This window comes from Brassica napus, chromosome C6 (genome assembly GCF_020379485.1).
Source record: "Brassica napus cultivar Da-Ae chromosome C6, Da-Ae, whole genome shotgun sequence".
Classification (NCBI taxonomy): Eukaryota; Viridiplantae; Streptophyta; class Magnoliopsida; order Brassicales; family Brassicaceae; genus Brassica; species Brassica napus.
The window spans coordinates 36016693-36034383 of NC_063449.1; the positions used below are offsets into that span (position 1 = coordinate 36016693).

The 17691-nt window shown below is 42.9% G+C and overlaps 1 protein-coding gene and 2 non-coding genes across 3 annotated transcripts; 2 read left to right on the forward strand and 1 right to left on the reverse strand.

Annotated features, from left to right (window-relative positions):
- The first annotated feature begins 1629 nt into the window (after nt 1–1629).
- On the forward strand, nt 1630–1736 carry LOC125589326. Its single transcript, XR_007325514.1, has one exon. It is a non-coding gene; the product is annotated as a small nucleolar RNA R71 (small nucleolar RNA).
- Nucleotides 1737–5120: 3384 nt separating this feature from the next.
- Nucleotides 5121–5227, reverse strand: LOC125589372. The gene has a single exon (XR_007325563.1). It is a non-coding gene; the product is annotated as a small nucleolar RNA R71 (small nucleolar RNA).
- Nucleotides 5228–10320: 5093 nt separating this feature from the next.
- Nucleotides 10321–14106, forward strand: LOC125588507. The gene is made up of 5 exons (XM_048759884.1): nt 10321–11073; nt 11468–12385; nt 12700–13004; nt 13059–13332; nt 14095–14106. Exons 2-5 carry the CDS (start codon nt 11474–11476, stop codon nt 14104–14106), a joined length of 1503 nt encoding a protein of 500 aa, XP_048615841.1. The 5' UTR covers nt 10321–11073; nt 11468–11473.
- Nucleotides 14107–17691: the final 3585 nt, after the last annotated feature.

The following is a 17691-nucleotide window of genomic DNA, read 5'->3' on the forward strand; positions in this document are numbered from 1 at the left end:
ATGGAGATCAATCGTGCCCGCTTTCACCTTAACAATTGCTCCTGCTGTAGCTAAGAATGGCCTTCCAAGAATCAATGGGTCTTGAGCCTCCTCACCCATCTCAAGCACCACAAAATCTGTAGGTATCTCATATTTTCCAATCTTCACAGGTAGGTCCTCTAAGATGCCCACAGGGTACTTCACTGAACGATCAGCTAACACCAGAGAGAGTTTACACTTCTTGTACTGAGTGAATCCAAGCTTCTTTGCAACAGACAAAGGCATCACGCTGACACTAGCTCCCAAATCGCAGAGACATTTCTCAAATACCATAGGTCCAAGAGCACAAGGTAGTGTGAAGCATCCTGGATCCTCTAACTTCTCTGGAACATCAAGCCTTTGGATGATGGCACTGCACTCATGGGTAAGAATCATCATGCTTTCCATTTCCTTCTTCTTTGCAGCTACAACATCTTTCAGGAACTTGTTGTATTGAGGAATCAACATGAAAGCATCGATGATGGGCATTGCAACCTGAGCTTCACTCATTTGCTTGTCAAACAAAGCCTTGTACTTCTCTAGCAGCTGCCTCTTGAATCTACCAGGGAATGGTAGTTTGGGTTCATAGGGAGGAGGAACAAAAGAATTCTCACTTGCTGGAGCAAGAACTTCACCATCTTTCACTGTTTTCTTCGCTTCCCCAACCTTTCCTTTACCCTTGGCTTCCACAATCTTCTCCAAGATTTCATCATTGATTTTCTCATCAACAATCACCACTTCATCATCTAAGTTGATGGCCACCTCTTCACCTAGTTTCTCAGCATCACTGGTGAGGGTTGTAGGAGGTAACTGCTTACCACTCCTAAGGGTGATAGCTTTGGCCTCCTTGGGGTTTTGGTCAGATTTTCCAGGTAGAGATCCTTGCTGGCGAGTCTGGTGAGTGTTCATGGAAGCAAACTGATTCTCTAAATTCTTGACTGTAGAAGCAAGATGTGAGAACTTGTTGTTGAGCTCATTGTAGCTCCCATCAATCTTGGAATGAAGGTTCTTCAACTCATAACCAACATGCTTCTCACTTCTAGTCTGAGACTCCAAGATTTGTTTCAGCAGGGTGTCAGTGCTGCTCTCTTGAGGAGCAGAGGAACCAGATGAGGGGTTTGATGAGGTTGATAGCTGCCTTGCTGGTTGTTTTGAGGCGGATAACCACTCTGTTGGTTGTTGGGATAGGATTTCTGTTGGTAGTTGTTGTACTGAAAGTTGGGCTCTTTTTTGTACCAGCTACCATTGTTGTTGATGAAACACAGCTCTTCCTGACCTTCCAAACCCTCAACCTCATGGACAACAGGTGGTGTATCTTGGCTTGGGTTACCAACAAAGTGCAGCTGCTCTTGTGTGGCTTTATCAGCAAGGAGGATGTCTATCTTATCCTGTAGAGCTTTCAACTCCTTCCTCGTCTGCTTATCATCTGTTCGACTGCTTCTGTCGTGGTCTCCACTGTAGACTGCATCACTCTTTACCATGTTGTCAACCAGCTCCTCTGCATCTTCCTCAGTTCTCCCCAAGAAGAACCCATTGCTAGCTGTATCCAGTCTGGCCCTGTACTTAGGAAGAGCACCACGGTAGAATGTGCTCAGCAAGCTCTCCTTAGAGAAACCATGGTGTGGGCATTGAGCTTGGTAGCCCTTGAATCTCTCCCAGGCTTCACTGAATCCTTCCAAGTTCTTCTGTTGGAAACTGGAGATCTCATTTCTCAGCTTAGCAGTTCTTGAGGATGAGAAGAATTTCTCCAAGAATGCTCTCTTGCACTCATCCCAAGTGGTGATAGAGTGGCTGGGTAGAGACTTCTCCCACTGACGTGCCTTATCCCCCAAAGAGAAAGGGAATAGCTTGAGCTTTAAGGCATCTTCGGACACACCATTGGTTTTTGACAACCCACAGTAGCTGTCGAACCTATCCAAGTGATCAAATGGGTCCTCCAGAGCCAAGCCATGATACTTGTTGTTCTCGATCACGTTGAGGAGTCCTGACTTGACCTCAAAGTTGTTGGCTGCCACAGCTGGTGCTCGGATTCCTAGTCTATGACCATGAATGTTGGGCCGGTCATAAGTACCAATGGGTCGAGCTGCCCGCGGTTGGTGTTTTGCCCCTTGCGGTGGATCTGCCATATCAATATCCAATCTCTGCAAGTGGGCTTGTTGTTCTTCTTCTCTTCTAGCTCTAGTACACTCCCTCTCGAAAGCTCTGATGTCTGCTACTATTGGAGCTAGGTTTGATGGACCTTTGCTCCTCAAGTTCATACACCTGAAAGTGAAAGGTAGGTGAAGAAGAAGAATCAGTAACAAAACAAAATTAAAATGACTTAGTCTCAAGCAAGTGACTAAATCTCAATGTTTAAATCTACTCAGAATTTGGCAACGGCGCCAATTTGATGTTAGGAGTTTTCAAGGCTCCTAAGACAAATGTTGTAGTATAGTGATTGTCGAACCAGTTCTGAGGGATATCAAAGCACTGAGAATGCAAATACTCACTTAATCTAAGTGCAACCAATGATTTAGATGGGTTTTAAGCTATGACTAAAACTAGAAAGCAATAACAGAATGATACTTCTTGACTAAGGGAAAAGAGAACTCATGGGCATAGGGATTAGACCTTGGGTGATCAAGTATCGAACTAAGGATGGCAAATGATCAATCAAACTATCAACCTTAAGCCTAAACACAATTCTAAGCAAGCTCTTGATATCTTGCATATTTCTATTGTTTTATCCATTCATCCATGTGCATTTTGATCATATAGATTAGGATTTAGCCATGTTTAGGTTGCATTTTGCATACATGAGTCCTTATCAGGTATTGGAGTACCACATGGAGTTCTTGGAGACACTTGGAGGCATTTGGAGCTCAAAAAGGAGTGTTTAGAGTGGTCATTCGGCGAGCAAGGCATGGGAGCGACCAGTACGGAGCGACACCTCGACGTCGCTCTGATCTCCCTATCAGAGCGACCTTACTAGAGCGACAGGGAAGAGTCGCTCGCGTATTGATCGCCCGGAGCGACCAGTCTGGAGCGACACCTTGACGTCGCTCTGATCTCCCTATCAGAGCGACCTTACTAGAGCGACAGGGAAGAGTCGCTCGCGTATTGATCACCCGGAGACAACGAATCCGGAGCGACCTCTCGCAGCGACACAGCGAGGTCGCTCCCGAATCCGGAGAGTGAAAGATGAACACGGATGAAAGCCTTAAAGATCTTTTCTGAAGCTCAAAATTTGTGGAGACACTGGAAATTGAGTTAGCTTTCCAATGGAAGTGGTTTCAAGTCATTTGGAGCTGTATTGGATAAGTTATAATCGATTTACTACAGGTGTATCAACCCTTGCCGGGGACCACTTGAAAGTTGATGGGATTAACCAACTTCCCACTTTCTTCCACCCACCTTTCCTTTGCACGATTTTTCCTACTTTTCTGTATAATATTTGCTTTCTTTTTATCAAAAGAGTGGGCAAGAAACAGATATATCCAACTTTGTAATAATTTAACTTGTAAAAACTCTCTCTCTTTGAAATATCATTGTTCTTAGTGTTCTTGAGCTGTTCTTCATTGTTCATCATCTGTTCTTGAGTTTTAATTTCGTTTTGCTTGTTTAAATCCTTGTTTATCTTTATTCTCTGTTGTATCTACTTGAATATGCTTCAATCTATTATGAGATTAAGTGTTTTCATGGAGATTAGTGAGTAGTTTCCTTAAGAATTCATGGGTTAGGGAGATTAGAGTAACTTAGTGAAGATCTATGGTGTTATTGTATTAGATCCTTGTATGAACTTGCTTGTTGAGTATTTTTAATGCTTGTTTAGTCTTGATCACTCTAAACCTGATTTCTAAACACTTCTCATCAGACATGATTAGATGAAGTGTTTGAATCAACTCAACTAAGCTCTAGTGAGATTAGCCAAGGACACTTGATGTTAAAATTGCTAGATAGTTATTGAACTTGAACTTAAAGATTGCTTGATTGAATTAAGCCAAAGACATTTGATGTTTAATGATTTCTAAGCAAATGGGCATTTACCTAGACATAGGACTTGTCTAAATTGTGTTTAGACTTAAGAGATTACTTTGATTGAAAGCTTGTCACCTAGATTGGATCTTAGTTACTTGAAGTCAATTCCCAATACCCATGGATTCACTTGTCTAAATTGATTAAAACCTTGTTGTATTGCTCTGTTTGCTATTGTTACTTGTCACACACTCACAACTATTGAATCTGCTTAGCTTAAGAAATGACTTGTATTCTCACTGATTCACATCACTAGGACTGGTTCGACATTCACCCCCCTATACTACAACATTTGCAATAGGCAGAAAAACCTATTATCAAATTGGCGCCGTTGCCAATCCTAGTCTGATTGTGACATTGCGTTTGAGTCTTTGCTTGAGACTGAGTTTTACTTTGTTTTTAAGTTACTAATTATCTATCTTCATATATATTTGGATGACAGGTGCATGAACTTGAGAAGCAAAGGATCAACAAATCTTGCACCAAGAGTGGACAACATCAAAGCCTTAGAAAGAGAGTTGGGAAGACAGAGAAGAGAAAGAGAAAAGCAAGCCCACTTACATAGATTGGGGCTTGAGATGGAGAGAAACCCGAATCAACCGGAAGGTGTCTATGAAGTTGATGATCATAGACAAAATGTCCAAGAAGTTCCTCCTGGAGCTGCTCAAGAGGGCAATGGTCAAGGAGCTGCCAACCTTCGACCTAGACAACCACAACGCCAAGCTAGGGCCATCGGTACATATGATCAACCTAACATAAATGGGAATAGGTTGGGCATTAGGGGACCGCCAGTTGCCAACAACAATTTCGAGATCAAGTCCAGCCTCATCAACATGATTGAAAACAACAAGTACCATGGACTTGCCTTGGAAGACCCACTAGATCACCTTGACAGATTTGATAAATACTGTGGCTTGTCAAAAACAAATGGAGTTTCAGAGGATGCTTTCAAGCTCAGATTGTTTCCCTTCTCTTTGGGAGACAAGGCTCACACTTGGGAGAAAAACATCTCAAGTGATACTATCACAACTTGGGATGAATGCAAGAAGGCCTTCCTCAACAAGTTCTTCTCTGCTACAAGGACTGCAAACCTTAGAAATCAGATCTCTGGTTTTCAACAAAAAGGACTTGAAGGATTTTCAGAGGCATGGGAGAGATTCAGAACCTACTTGTCTCAATGTCCCCACCATGGCTTCAACAATGAGAGCTTGCTAAGCACTTTCTACAGAGGAGTCTTGCCTAAATTCAAAAGCCAGCTTGACACTGCAAGCAATGGAAACTACTTGGGGAGGACTGTCGAAGATGCATTAGAACTCTTGGAGAACATGGCACAGAGTGATTCTGTCTACAATGATGAATATGACAGAAGAGACAGAAGTGGGGGAGGAGAAGATATGACCACAAAAAGAGAACTGAAAGCAATACAAGAAAAGATTGACATGCTACTATCAGAAAAGAACAAGAAGGAGGAGTTACATATGGTTTCTGAAGCTGATGGAGTAGAATGCCAAGAAGATATGTACTATGTCAATGCTCAGGGTACATGGTACAAGAAGGAACATGACTATCAAAACCAGAACAACTACCAACAGAAACCCTTCTACAACAACCAACAGAAGCCATTCAACAACTACCAGCCAAAACCATTCTACAACAATCAGCCTAAGCCATTCTACAACAACAACCAAGGTGGTTACCAACCAAAACAGAACTTCCCTCCTGGATTCTCACCAAAACCAAATCAACCTGCACAAGAACAAGCTGGATCATCAACACAACCTCCACAAGAGAGTAGTACTGAAGCGATGCTGAAACAATTATTGGAGGGACAAGCAAGAAGTGAGAAACAATTAGGGTATGAGCTGAAAAATCTCCACAACAAGATTGATGGGAATTACCATGATCTAAACAACAAGTTCAAAAACTTGGAGAACCAGTTTGTCTCTATGACAGCCAGCTCAAGTCGCCAACAAGGTACACTACCTGGAAAGCCTGAACAAAACCCAAAGGAGACAATGAAGGCAATCACCCTAAGGAGTGGAAGAGAGTTGCCTCCTAAAGTTCTCATTAAGGATAATGAGAAACAAGGTGGGGAGGTGGTCATCAATGTAGATGATGATGTGGTGATTGTGGATGAGAAAACTAATGAGGAAATATTGGAGAAGATAGTTGAAGCTAAGGGCAAGAGAAAGATTGGAGAGGAGAAAGTTGAGAACAAAAATGAGGAGGCTACATCAACAAAGGAGAAATTGTTCACTCCTCCTCCCTATGAGCCAAAGCTTCCCTTTCCTGGAAGATTCAAGAAGCAACTCCTAGAGAAGTACAAAGCCTTGTTTGACAAGCAAATGAGTGAAGTTCAGCTCACCATGCCCATAATTGATGCATTTATGCTGGTTCCACAATACAGCAAGTTCTTGAAAGATGCTGTAGAACAAAAGAAGAAAGAGATGGAAGGGATGGTGATTCTTACTCACGAGTGCAGTGCCATTATTCAGAGACTGACTGTCCCAAGGAAGCTAGAAGACCCTGGTAGTTTCACCCTGCCATGCGCCATTGGACCTTTGACATTTGAGAAATGTCTATGTGACTTGGGAGCAAGTGTCAGCCTCATGCCACTATCCATTGCCAAGAAGCTTGGGTTTACACAATATAAAAAGTGCAAGATCTCTTTGGTGCTAGCTGATCGATCTGTCAAGCTCCCCATTGGCATCCTAGAAGATCTTCCTGTAAAGATAGGAAATTGTGAAGTGCCTACTGACTTTGTAGTGCTTGAGATGGATGAAGAGCCTAGAGATCCTTTGATCTTTGGAAGACCTTTCTTGGCAACTGCTGGAGCAATGGTGAATGTGAGAGATGGCACAATTGATCTCCACCTTGGAAAAGATCACATTCTCCATTTTGATATCAAGGAGATGATGAAGAAGCCCACAACTCAAGGAGAAATATTCTACATTGATGAGATGGATGCCTTGGCTGATGATTTCCTTGAGGAGTTAGCGATTGAGGACTCTCTTCAACATGCCCTGACCATTGAAAGAGAGACCCAAATGATTGAAAACAAAGAGAGTGATGAGCTAGTAAGAAGGCTAGATGTTCACCTTGAGGAGGATGGAGAAGATGAGTTCATGGAGTTGCCACAAATGACTCAACATGCTGCCTCAGCAGACATTCAAGAGAACCTCCATGAAGCTGATTGGAGTGAGCTCAAGGCACCAAAAGTGGAGCTTAAACCTCTTCCCCATGGTGTAAGGTACGCTTTCCTTGGACCTAATGAGACATATCCTGTCATTGTGAGTAGTGAGCTGACTGAGAATGAATTGTCTATGCTTTTAAATGAACTTAAAAAGTATAGAAAAGCACTAGGATACTCACTTGATGACATTAAAGGAATCTCACCATCTTTGTGCATGCATAGGATACATCTAGAGGATGAATCTAAAACTTCAATTGAACACCAAAGAAGATTAAATCCTAATTTGAAAGATGTTGTTAAAAAAGAGATAATCAAATTGTTAGATGCTGGTGTGATCTATCCTATCTCTGATAGCAATTGGGTTTCACCTGTGCATGTAGTTCCTAAAAAAGGTGGCATAACAGTTGTTAAGAACGAAAATGATGAGTTAATACCAACAAGAACAATAACTGGACATAGGATGTGCATTGACTATCGAAAACTGAATGCAGCCTCTAGAAAGGATCATTTCCCTTTACCATTCATTGATCAGATGTTAGAGAGGCTAGCTAACCATCCTTATTATTGTTTCCTTGATGGATACTCTGGATTTTTCCAAATCCCTATACACCCAAATGACCAAGAGAAAACGACATTCACTTGTCCTTATGGTACCTTTGCATATCGAAGGATGCCATTTGGACTGTGCAATGCACCAGCAACATTCCAAAGAGCAATGATGTCAATTTTCTCTGATTTTATTGAGGATGTAATGGAGGTGTTTATGGATGATTTTTCTGTATATGGTTCTTCGTTTGCTACTTGTTTGTCAAATCTTTGCAGGGTATTACAGAGATGTGAGGACACTAACCTGGTGCTCAATTGGGAGAAGTGTCACTTCATGGTCAAGGAAGGGATTGTTCTTGGACACAAAGTTTCTGAGAAAGGAATTGAAGTGGACAAAGCCAAGATAGATGTCATGGTTGGTCTAGCTCCACCAAGAACAGTGAAGGATATAAGAAGCTTTCTGGGTCATGCCGGTTTCTATAGAAGATTCATCATGGATTTCTCTAAGATAGCTAGACCATTGACCAGGCTGTTATGCAAAGAAGCTGCATTTCACTTCGATGAGGAGTGTATGGAAGCTTTCAAAAACCTGAAGAATGCACTCATCAGTGCACCCATAGTTCAACCGCCAGATTGGGATCTCCCCTTTGAGATCATGTGTGATGCAAGTGACTTTGCTGTAGGAGCAGTCCTAGGCCAGAAGAGAGACAAGAAGTCACATGTGATCTACTATGCAAGTAGAACACTTGATGAAGCTCAAGCTAAATACTCTACAACTGAGAAGGAGCTATTGGCCATTGTCTTTGCATTTGAGAAGTTCAGAAGCTACTTGGTTGGGTCAAAGGTGACTGTCTACACTGATCATGCTGCATTGAGACACCTCTTAGCCAAGAAAGATGCAAAACCAAGACTGTTGAGATGGATTCTGCTGCTACAAGAGTTTGATCTTGAGATCAAGGACAGGCCTGGAGTTGAGAATGGAGTAGCTGATCACCTGTCCAGGTTGAAGGTGGAGTGTGGAATCCCTATTGATGACAGACTTCCAGAAGAGCAAATGATGGCTATTCATGCAGTGGTAGCTGTTTGTGAGACGGGAAAGAAACTTGAAGAGGTGAAGGCAGCTGATGAGAAGGGTCCTTGGTATGCTGATATAGTCAACTACTTAGCTACTGGAAAAGAGCCATTGAACCTTGAAGGTTATGCCAAGAAGAAGTTCTATAAGGATGTGAAGAGATATTATTGGGATGAGCCTTACCTCTACATACTTTGTAGAGATCAACTCTATAGAAGGGCAGTGGCTGAAGAAGAAATTGATGGGATCCTTACACATTGTCATGGATCATCCTATGGAGGCCACTTTGCTACCTTTAAGACAGTTGCAAAGGTGCTACAAGCTGGATTTTGGTGGCCTCACATGTTTAAAGACACCCAAGACTTTGTCTCAAGGTGTGACTCTTGTCAAAGAAGAGGAAACATCACCAAGAGGAATGAAATGCCTCAAAACCCCATCCTAGAAGTTGAAGTGTTTGATGTCTGGGGTATTGACTTCATGGGGCCTTTTCCTTCATCTTATAGCAACAAGTACATACTGGTGGCTGTAGATTATGTCTCTAAGTGGGTGGAAGCAATTGCAAGTCCAACCAATGATGCAAAGGTGGTTCTAAAAATGTTCAAGAGCATAATCTTTCCAAGGTTTGGGATTCCAAGAGTTGTGATCAGTGATGGAGGGTCTCACTTCATCAACAAACTGTTTGCAAACCTCCTTAAGAAGAATGGTGTGAAGCACAAGGTTGCAACTCCTTACCACCCCCAAACAAGTGGTCAAGTTGAGATTTCCAACAGGGAGATCAAGTCCATTCTGGAGAAGATTGTGGGGGTTACACGGAAAGATTGGTCCATCAAGCTTGATGATGCATTGTGGGCTTATAGGACAGCTTACAAGACACCTTTGGGGACTACACCTTTCAACCTTCTCTATGGAAAATCTTGCCATCTACCAGTTGAGCTTGAGTACAAGGCACTATGGGCAGTCAAGTTGCTGAACTTTGACATCAAGAGTGCCAAGGAGAAGAGATTGATCCAGCTGAATGAACTTGATGAGATAAGACTTGAAGCTTTTGAAAGTTCAAAGATCTACAAAGAGAAAACAAAGGCTCTCCATGACAAACATATCCTGAAAAGAGACTTTAAAGAAGGAGATCAAGTTCTTCTATACAACTCCAGACTGAAGTGTTTCCAGGCAAGCTAAAGTCAAGGAGGTCTGGTCCTTTCAAGATTAAAGAGGTTAAACCTTATGGAGCAATAGTTTTGTGGACTTCTGATGGAAGAGAGTTCACCATCAATGGACAAAGGGCGAAGCTTTACTTGGGAACCAAATCGGAAGACCCGGGAACTTCAGTTCCACTGTCTGATCCTACACCGGCCTAATCTAAAAGGAGGCAAAGTCAAGCTCGGGACTTAAAACAAGCTCACTTGGGAGGAAGTCCCATGCGTATCCTTGTATATATTGCATTGGTATTTTCATTTTTCATCTTATTGCATACAAAAAAAAAAAAAAAAAATAAAAAAAAAAAAAAAAAAAAAAGGGAGAGAAGGTGTGTGCAGGTGCTTGATCGGTTCAGTTTTGAGACAGAGTTGTGCGTGGGAGCGAGGTCTCACAGCGACACCTCAAGATCGCTCCACCTGGGAGCGAGGTTTCGAGAGCGACACTACAAGGTCGCTCGCGATTTCGTCGCCGGATCAAGAAAAACCGCGCCAGAGTGAGGTCTCGGAGCGAGGTGGAAAGGTCGCTCCATCTGGGAGCGACGTTATGGGAGCGACACATCGTAGTCGCTCGCGTATTGATAAACCGGAGCGACACACTAGAGCGACACCTTGACGTCGCTCCAACTCAGAGCGAGGTTTCTAGAGCGATACTCCAAGGTCGCTCGCGTTTAGTAGAAGCGCGACGCAGGGAAACGACTCGGGAGCGACCTCTCCCAGCGACACCCTCACGTCGCTCCCGAACCGGTCCAGGTAAGTTTCCTAACTCTAAACCCCGGTTTAATACAAGTAAACCGACCCTAACCACCCTAGACCGAACCGGACGACCCTAAACCTACCCCAACCCCCGCGACTCCATCTCTATCACTCTCCCCTCCTCTCAAAAACTCACAAACTCTCTCAAACTCACCCACACCAAAATTCCCAAAACCTTCTCAATTCTCACCCAAATCAACTAGTTCTTGTTTCTAAATCCAAGCTTTCGCCCCTGTAGTCTATTCTTCACTACCCATTCACCATTTCCTTTCATCCAGAGCAAGGTATTGAGTTTTTAAATTCAAATTCGTAGGTCCATGAACCCTAGAATTTGAAAGTCGAAATTTGATTCTTTTCTTGCTAAATTGTGGTGAAATAGACTAGGGAAAGTTTATCTATCAAGTTGGGTTGTTGAATTAATGGTGAAATTGAGTTTAAATTGCACTTAGGCAAAATTAGGATTCATGGATTTGGGGGTTTTTCGAATTTGATCTTAATTGAGTGTGTTTGTGGGTGGACTAGATGCGTTAAGATGTTACATTGTTGCATTGTGTTGAACTTGAGTTTAAACTGAAAAATTCACCTGTTAAGTTCACTTTTGCAAAAATTTGATCTTGCAAAGTCTTGCTTTTCTTTACTTCCATCTACTTATCCCTTTCCAAGTTTGTAATTTTTCAGGTGAAAATGGTTAAGAAGACAAAGGGAAGGTTGGAAGCTGAGAGGCAAGAAGCCGAAAGTCAAGAGTTTGCACTAAGAGGAAAAGCTTTAACCAGCGAGCCAACTGGCTCAGGGACGCAGAGGACTGTGAGACAGCAGACGTTGGCTGCAAAGAAATCGAAAGAACACGAGAAGAGGGCAGGAAAAAGCGTACCAGTTCCCACCCATGAGGAAGGTGAAACTGAGAGTGAAGATGAGCCGGCACCTACGAAGAAAGCCAAAATGTCAAAGGGCAAAGGGGTTGCTGTTGATCGAGACAGAACGAAAACTCCATCTGTGGAGGAGCTATATGACCATTTGAAGAATGGAGTCACTTGGGCTCCAACCAGGTTTGCCGACCTCGGTTTGCTGAAGGAGTTGGGTCTAGAGTCTGATATTGAGACGATGCTGGGACATTTGAAGATGCCAAAACTCCTCACCATGGCTTATCCTTTCTACAAGGATGTCACTTGTCAGTTCCTATCCTCTCTTGTGGTCACTTACCATGACACGGCGCATGTGAGACAAGGATGGGGAAAAATCAGGTTCAAGGTCAATGGAAGAGAATTCAACATGAACTTCAAGGACATTGGGAGGGTCATGGGGTTCCAAGACCTAGAAGACCACTCACTTCCCAAGTGTGAGAACCTCCCCACAGAGCTCTGGAAATTGATTACTGGAAACAAGCACTCTACCGGGGCAGACAAGAACTCACACATCCGACACCCGTCTGTACGCTACCTCCACAGATTGCTAGTCCATGCTTTTTACCCACGGAAGCAAGCTGGTACGGTTACTGAGGAAGACATGAGACTGCTCTGTCCGGCTATCCGTCCCTACGCTCAACCTGGAGTGTTACCCCTTCCCAGCACTGACATCTATGCTACTTTGGGATTGTCAGTTTCTTTGTGGGCCGTCTCGAGCACTACAGAGATTGGGCGTGGTACACCACTGATTCGCGCCCAAAGATGGGGATAGGCGGAATGATCACACCACTGCTCCAATTTCTGAATGTTCCCTTGGGAAAGGACGCAGCGGGGCCTAGGTTCATTGATGGCACCTACTTGAGGATTGCCACATATTTCAGTGGGATGTATGGGAAGGACTACGTCTACCACTACTACTTGCAGGGCAAGCCAGTCGAGGTGGTTCTTCCAAACCGGAACCTGACGAGTTTAGAGATACCTGGAGCTGTCAGCTTCAACATTCCCCAGGAGTACTTTCTCGGAGAACACGGGCCTCTCGATCCAATTCAAGCAGCTCCATCAAGGAAAAGGAGTGTCCCTACGCAACCTGACTCGCCTGTTGCAGACACATCTGAGCATATCTATGGACCTCCGCGCTACTACTTCAAGCCCCATGACGGAGTCCTTCCACCTGGAGCTCTCCGTGATGCTCATGACCACATTGGTCGTCTCCAGAGGTGGAACAAAGCTCAGGACAGAACGATAGAAAAGCTGAAGGATAAATGCAAGGCGCTAAGCAAGACTGTGAAGAAGCAGGCAAAGACTTCAGCCAAGTTCATGAAGAAAGTAGCTGATGTCTTAACTAGGGGAGGAATAGCTGGATGTAGCTCAGCCGATTTCGCTTTCGCGAACACCTCAAACCCCCAGCCTCAACCACCGCCTGATGCTCTTGGCTTCCCACTCACTGCTGCGCAGCTTCAGCGTAAGTGGAGGAACCCACCCACTCAACCTTCCACTTCAGGCAACAAATCCCCATCCCTCGCTTCTTCAGAAAGTGAGGACGAGATTGACGAGGTTGAGAGCCAACCATGGTATGGAGGCTCCGGTTCAGCATCCGGTGGTTACTACACCACCTTCCCTCCTGACGACGACGATGCTGGGGCATCTGCCCCCACATACTATCCATAGGAGGTACTTCTTTCTCTCCCTTGTATATACCATTTCATTTTTGCAATTTAGTTTTCTTCTCGGTATCTCTCTCTTTCCTTGAACACACAGAGACTGTGTATCTCAAGTTTGGGGGAGGTACCAAGCATTTGATCATGTTTGCTTTGATTGTGTTTCATTTGAGTCATGCATTGCACACCTATTTGCAAAAAAAAAAAAAAAAAAAAAAAAAAAAAAAAAAAAAAAAAAAAAAAAATTCATTTAGTTTGCATCATTTGCACCATTAGGAGAGTCTAGAGCATATAGGTTGCATTCACTTGCATTGGGAGCAATGATTTTAAATGCCTTGTAAAGAACACTACGTTGCACCTGAGTAGCCATGCACCTCTCGAAAAGACTTGTATGTTTCGAGCCTTGAAAACTCTTCTTGAAACTTGTTGATTGTAGAAACTCAGTCTTTGAAGCCAACTACAACCTTATTTGAACTGAATGAACTTAATGCTTCTTGCTTAGGGTCTCTTGTGTACTGAGTCATGGCTATACACACTTGAGTTGTCACATCTTTTATGCCATTCTTTTTGACAAACTCTAGTGGTAGACCACTCCCAAAACCTTTCCTTCCTTTTAAGCTTTCATTGTTTGATGAGTGAGGCCTTCTTCGGAAAGTTTTACATGTGCATAATGTTGAGAGTATCGGGAACGACAATGCTTGATCTTCATTTTTGCTGGATTGGACACTCTATTGTCTAGCTATAGGTGGGAGGGTGAGCGTTGTAATCATGATTTGGGAGAAATAAAAAGGATAGATTCTTGTGCTCAAGTGAATTGATTTATTGGGATAAGTAGAGAACCTCCAGCTCTAGTTTTGAAAAGTCTTGGCCCCCAACCTAAAAAAAAATAATTAAAAAAAAAAAAAAAAAAAAAAAAAAAAAGAAGAAAAAAGGGGGCTAGCAAAGTTGTTAGGAGCTGAGAGACATTTTGAGGTTGTGAAAAATCCCTTATAGATTTCAAGTAAAAAGAGCTGATGTTTTTAGAATCTTTTGGTGAGAGGTGTGAGTTGGGTTTGACATTTGAGAGTGAATGTGTAACTTATATGTTTGGGAAAAGGGTAGAACAATGGAGATTGAGCATTGTATGCATGAGTTGGTCCCTTTCTTAGATATATTATGTGCAATGTCAAGGCTACTTGTTTTGAGAGTAAACCACCTTAAAGATCATATGTTTTGAACCTCTTGAATCACTAGAATAAAAGCCTTCCCTTACCCAACCAAATGACTTGGACCAACTGACCATTTGCAAGAATTCACTTGATATCTTATGCTTAATGAATGTGAGAGTTGGCAGATCTGAATGTGTGGATGCTTGATGATGAGTGTAGGGACAAAAGGAGTTGAGATAGGCCTAGAGAAGCTAGAGTGTAATAAGAGAGTGTGCTAATTGTGTTTGCTAGTGGTGTTTCTTTTGGTTATGAGCTCCCACCTTCAACCTCTCTCCCTATGAGTTCTAGAAAGTTCACTTGTGGACAAGTAAAGAACAAGTTTGGGGGAGTTGATATCTTGCATATTTCTATTGTTTTATCCATTCATCCATGTGCATTTTGATCATATAGATTAGGATTTAGCCATGTTTAGGTTGCATTTTGCATACATGAGTCCTTATCAGGTATTGGAGTACCACATGGAGTTCTTGGAGACACTTGGAGGCATTTGGAGCTCAAAAAGGAGTGTTTAGAGTGGTCATTCGGCGAGCAAGGCATGGGAGCGACCAGTCCGGAGCGACACCTCGACGTCGCTCTGATCTCCCTATCAGAGCGACCTTACTAGAGCGACAGGGAAGAGTCGCTCGCGTATTGATCGCCCGGAGCGACCAGTCTGGAGCGACACCTTGACGTCGCTCTGATCTCCCTATCAGAGCGACCTTACTAGAGCGACAGGGAAGAGTCGCTCGCGTATTGATCACCCGGAGACAACGAATCCGGAGCGACCTCTCGCAGCGACACAGCGAGGTCGCTCCCGAATCCGGAGAGTGAAAGATGAACACGGATGAAAGCCTTAAAGATCTCTTCTGAAGCTCAAAATTTGTGGAGACACTGGAAATTGAGTTAGCTTTCCAATGGAAGTGGTTTCAAGTCATTTGAAGCTGTATTGGACAAGTTATGATCGATTTACTATAGGTGTATCAATCCTTGCCGGGGACCACTTGAAAGTTGATGGGATCAACCAACTTCCCACTATCTTCCACCCACCTTTCCTTTGCACGATTTTTCTTACTTTTCTGTATAATATTTGCTTTCTTATTATCAAAAGAGTGGGCAAGAAACAGATATAAAAAACTTTGTAATAATTTAACTTGTAAAAACTCTCTCTCTTTGAAATACCATTGTTCTTGGTGTTCTTGAGTGTTCTTCATTGTTCATCATCTGTTCTTGAGTTTTAATTTCGTTTTGCTTGTTTAAATCCTTGTTTATCTTTATTCTCTGTTGTATCTACTTGAATATGCTTCAATCTATTATGAGATTAAGTGTTTTCATGGAGATTAGTGAGTAGTTTCCCTAAGAATTCATGGGTTAGGGAGATTAGAGTAACTTAGTGAAGATCTATGGTGTTATTGTATTAGATCCTTGTATGAACTTGCTTGTTGAGTATTTTTAATGCTTGTTTAGTCTTGATCACTCTAAACCTGATTTCTAAACACTTCTCATCAGACATGATTAGATGAAGTGTTTGAATCAACTCAACTAAGCTCTAGTGAGATTAGCCAAGGACACTTGATGTTAAAATTGCTAGATAGTTATTGAACTTGAACTTAAAGATTGCTTGATTGAATTAAGCCAAAGACATTTGATGTTTAATGATTTCTAAGCAAATGGGCATTTACCTAGACATAGGACTTGTCTAAGATTGTGTTTAGACTTAAGAGATTACTTTGATTGAAAGCTTGTCACCTAGATTGGATCTTAGTTACTTGAAGTCAATTCCCTTAGCCCATGAATTCACTTGTCTAAATTGATTAAAACCTTGTTGTATTGCTCTGTTTGCTATTGTTACTTGTCACATACTCACAACTATTAAATCCGCTTAGCTTAAGAAATGACTTGTATTCTCACTGATTCACATCACTAGGACTGGTTCGACATTCACCCCCCTATACTACAACATTTGCAATAGGCCGAAAAACCTATTATCAGCTCTATGTCTAGATGAATGCTCATTTGCTAACATATCTCAAACATCAAATGTCTTTGGTTGAATAATATGAAAGCAATCATTACGAACAAGTCTATTAGCTATCTTAGCATCTTTAACAACAAATGTCTTTGGCAAAGTATACTAAAAGCCTAGGAGAGTTGTCTCAGACATTTCATCAAACACCTTTCGGGTGGGAAATGCCTATTGATCAACTTTTGAGTGGCCAACTCAGAAGATGCATTAAGAATACTCTACTAGCAAGGAACAAGAATGATCTACACTAAAACATCCTAGAACTAACCTAATCACCCTTAATCTCCCTAACCCATGAATTCAAAAGGTGATTACTCACTAATCTCCATAATTCCTCTTAAATCCATATTGGATTTTAGATTAATCATTCAGAGAAAATACAGATAATAGAATAGAAATCAACAGTAGAACATGTGATCAATGAATCAAAGAGATCCCCTTTTTCAAGGTTTTTGGTGGTTTTCTTCAGAACAAAGATAGATCTGCCTCCTGGTGGCTTACAGAGTATTAAAACATAGGTTTAGAAAATAAAAACGTGCATCATGAAATGACCAAAAGGCCCTTGAGAAATCATAAGTTCGAGCAGAAATAAGACGCGGAGCGACCTCCGCTCGTCGCTCCGAGTAGTCGCTCCACACTTCGGGAGCGACCTCGCTGTGTCGCTGCGAGAGGTCGCTCCGGACTCGTTCTCGCGTTCCCGAGTGATGAAAATGCGAGCGACCTCCGCTCGTCGCTCCGAGTAGTCGCTCCATGCTTCGGGAGCGACCTCGCTGTGTCGCTGCGAGAGGTCGCTCTGGCTCCATTGTGTTGTCGTCATGCGATAGAAATGCGAGCGACCTCGGGGTGTCACTCTGGCCAAGTCGCTCTGGGCTTCGGGAGCGACCTGGAGTGGTCGCTCTGATAGGTCGCTCCGGGTCAGTTTTCGGCTTCCACCGGGATGAAATGGCGAGCGACTTCTCCGCATCGCTCTGGTAAGGTCGCTCTGAAAAGGCAGGTCAGAGCGACTTGCTGGTGTCGCTCCGGGAAGGCGCTCCCAACGCTCTGCTCGTCCAATGATCATCTTTACACCTCTTTCGAGCTCCAAACACACCCAAATGTCTCCGAGAACTCCATGTGGTACTCCAATACCTGA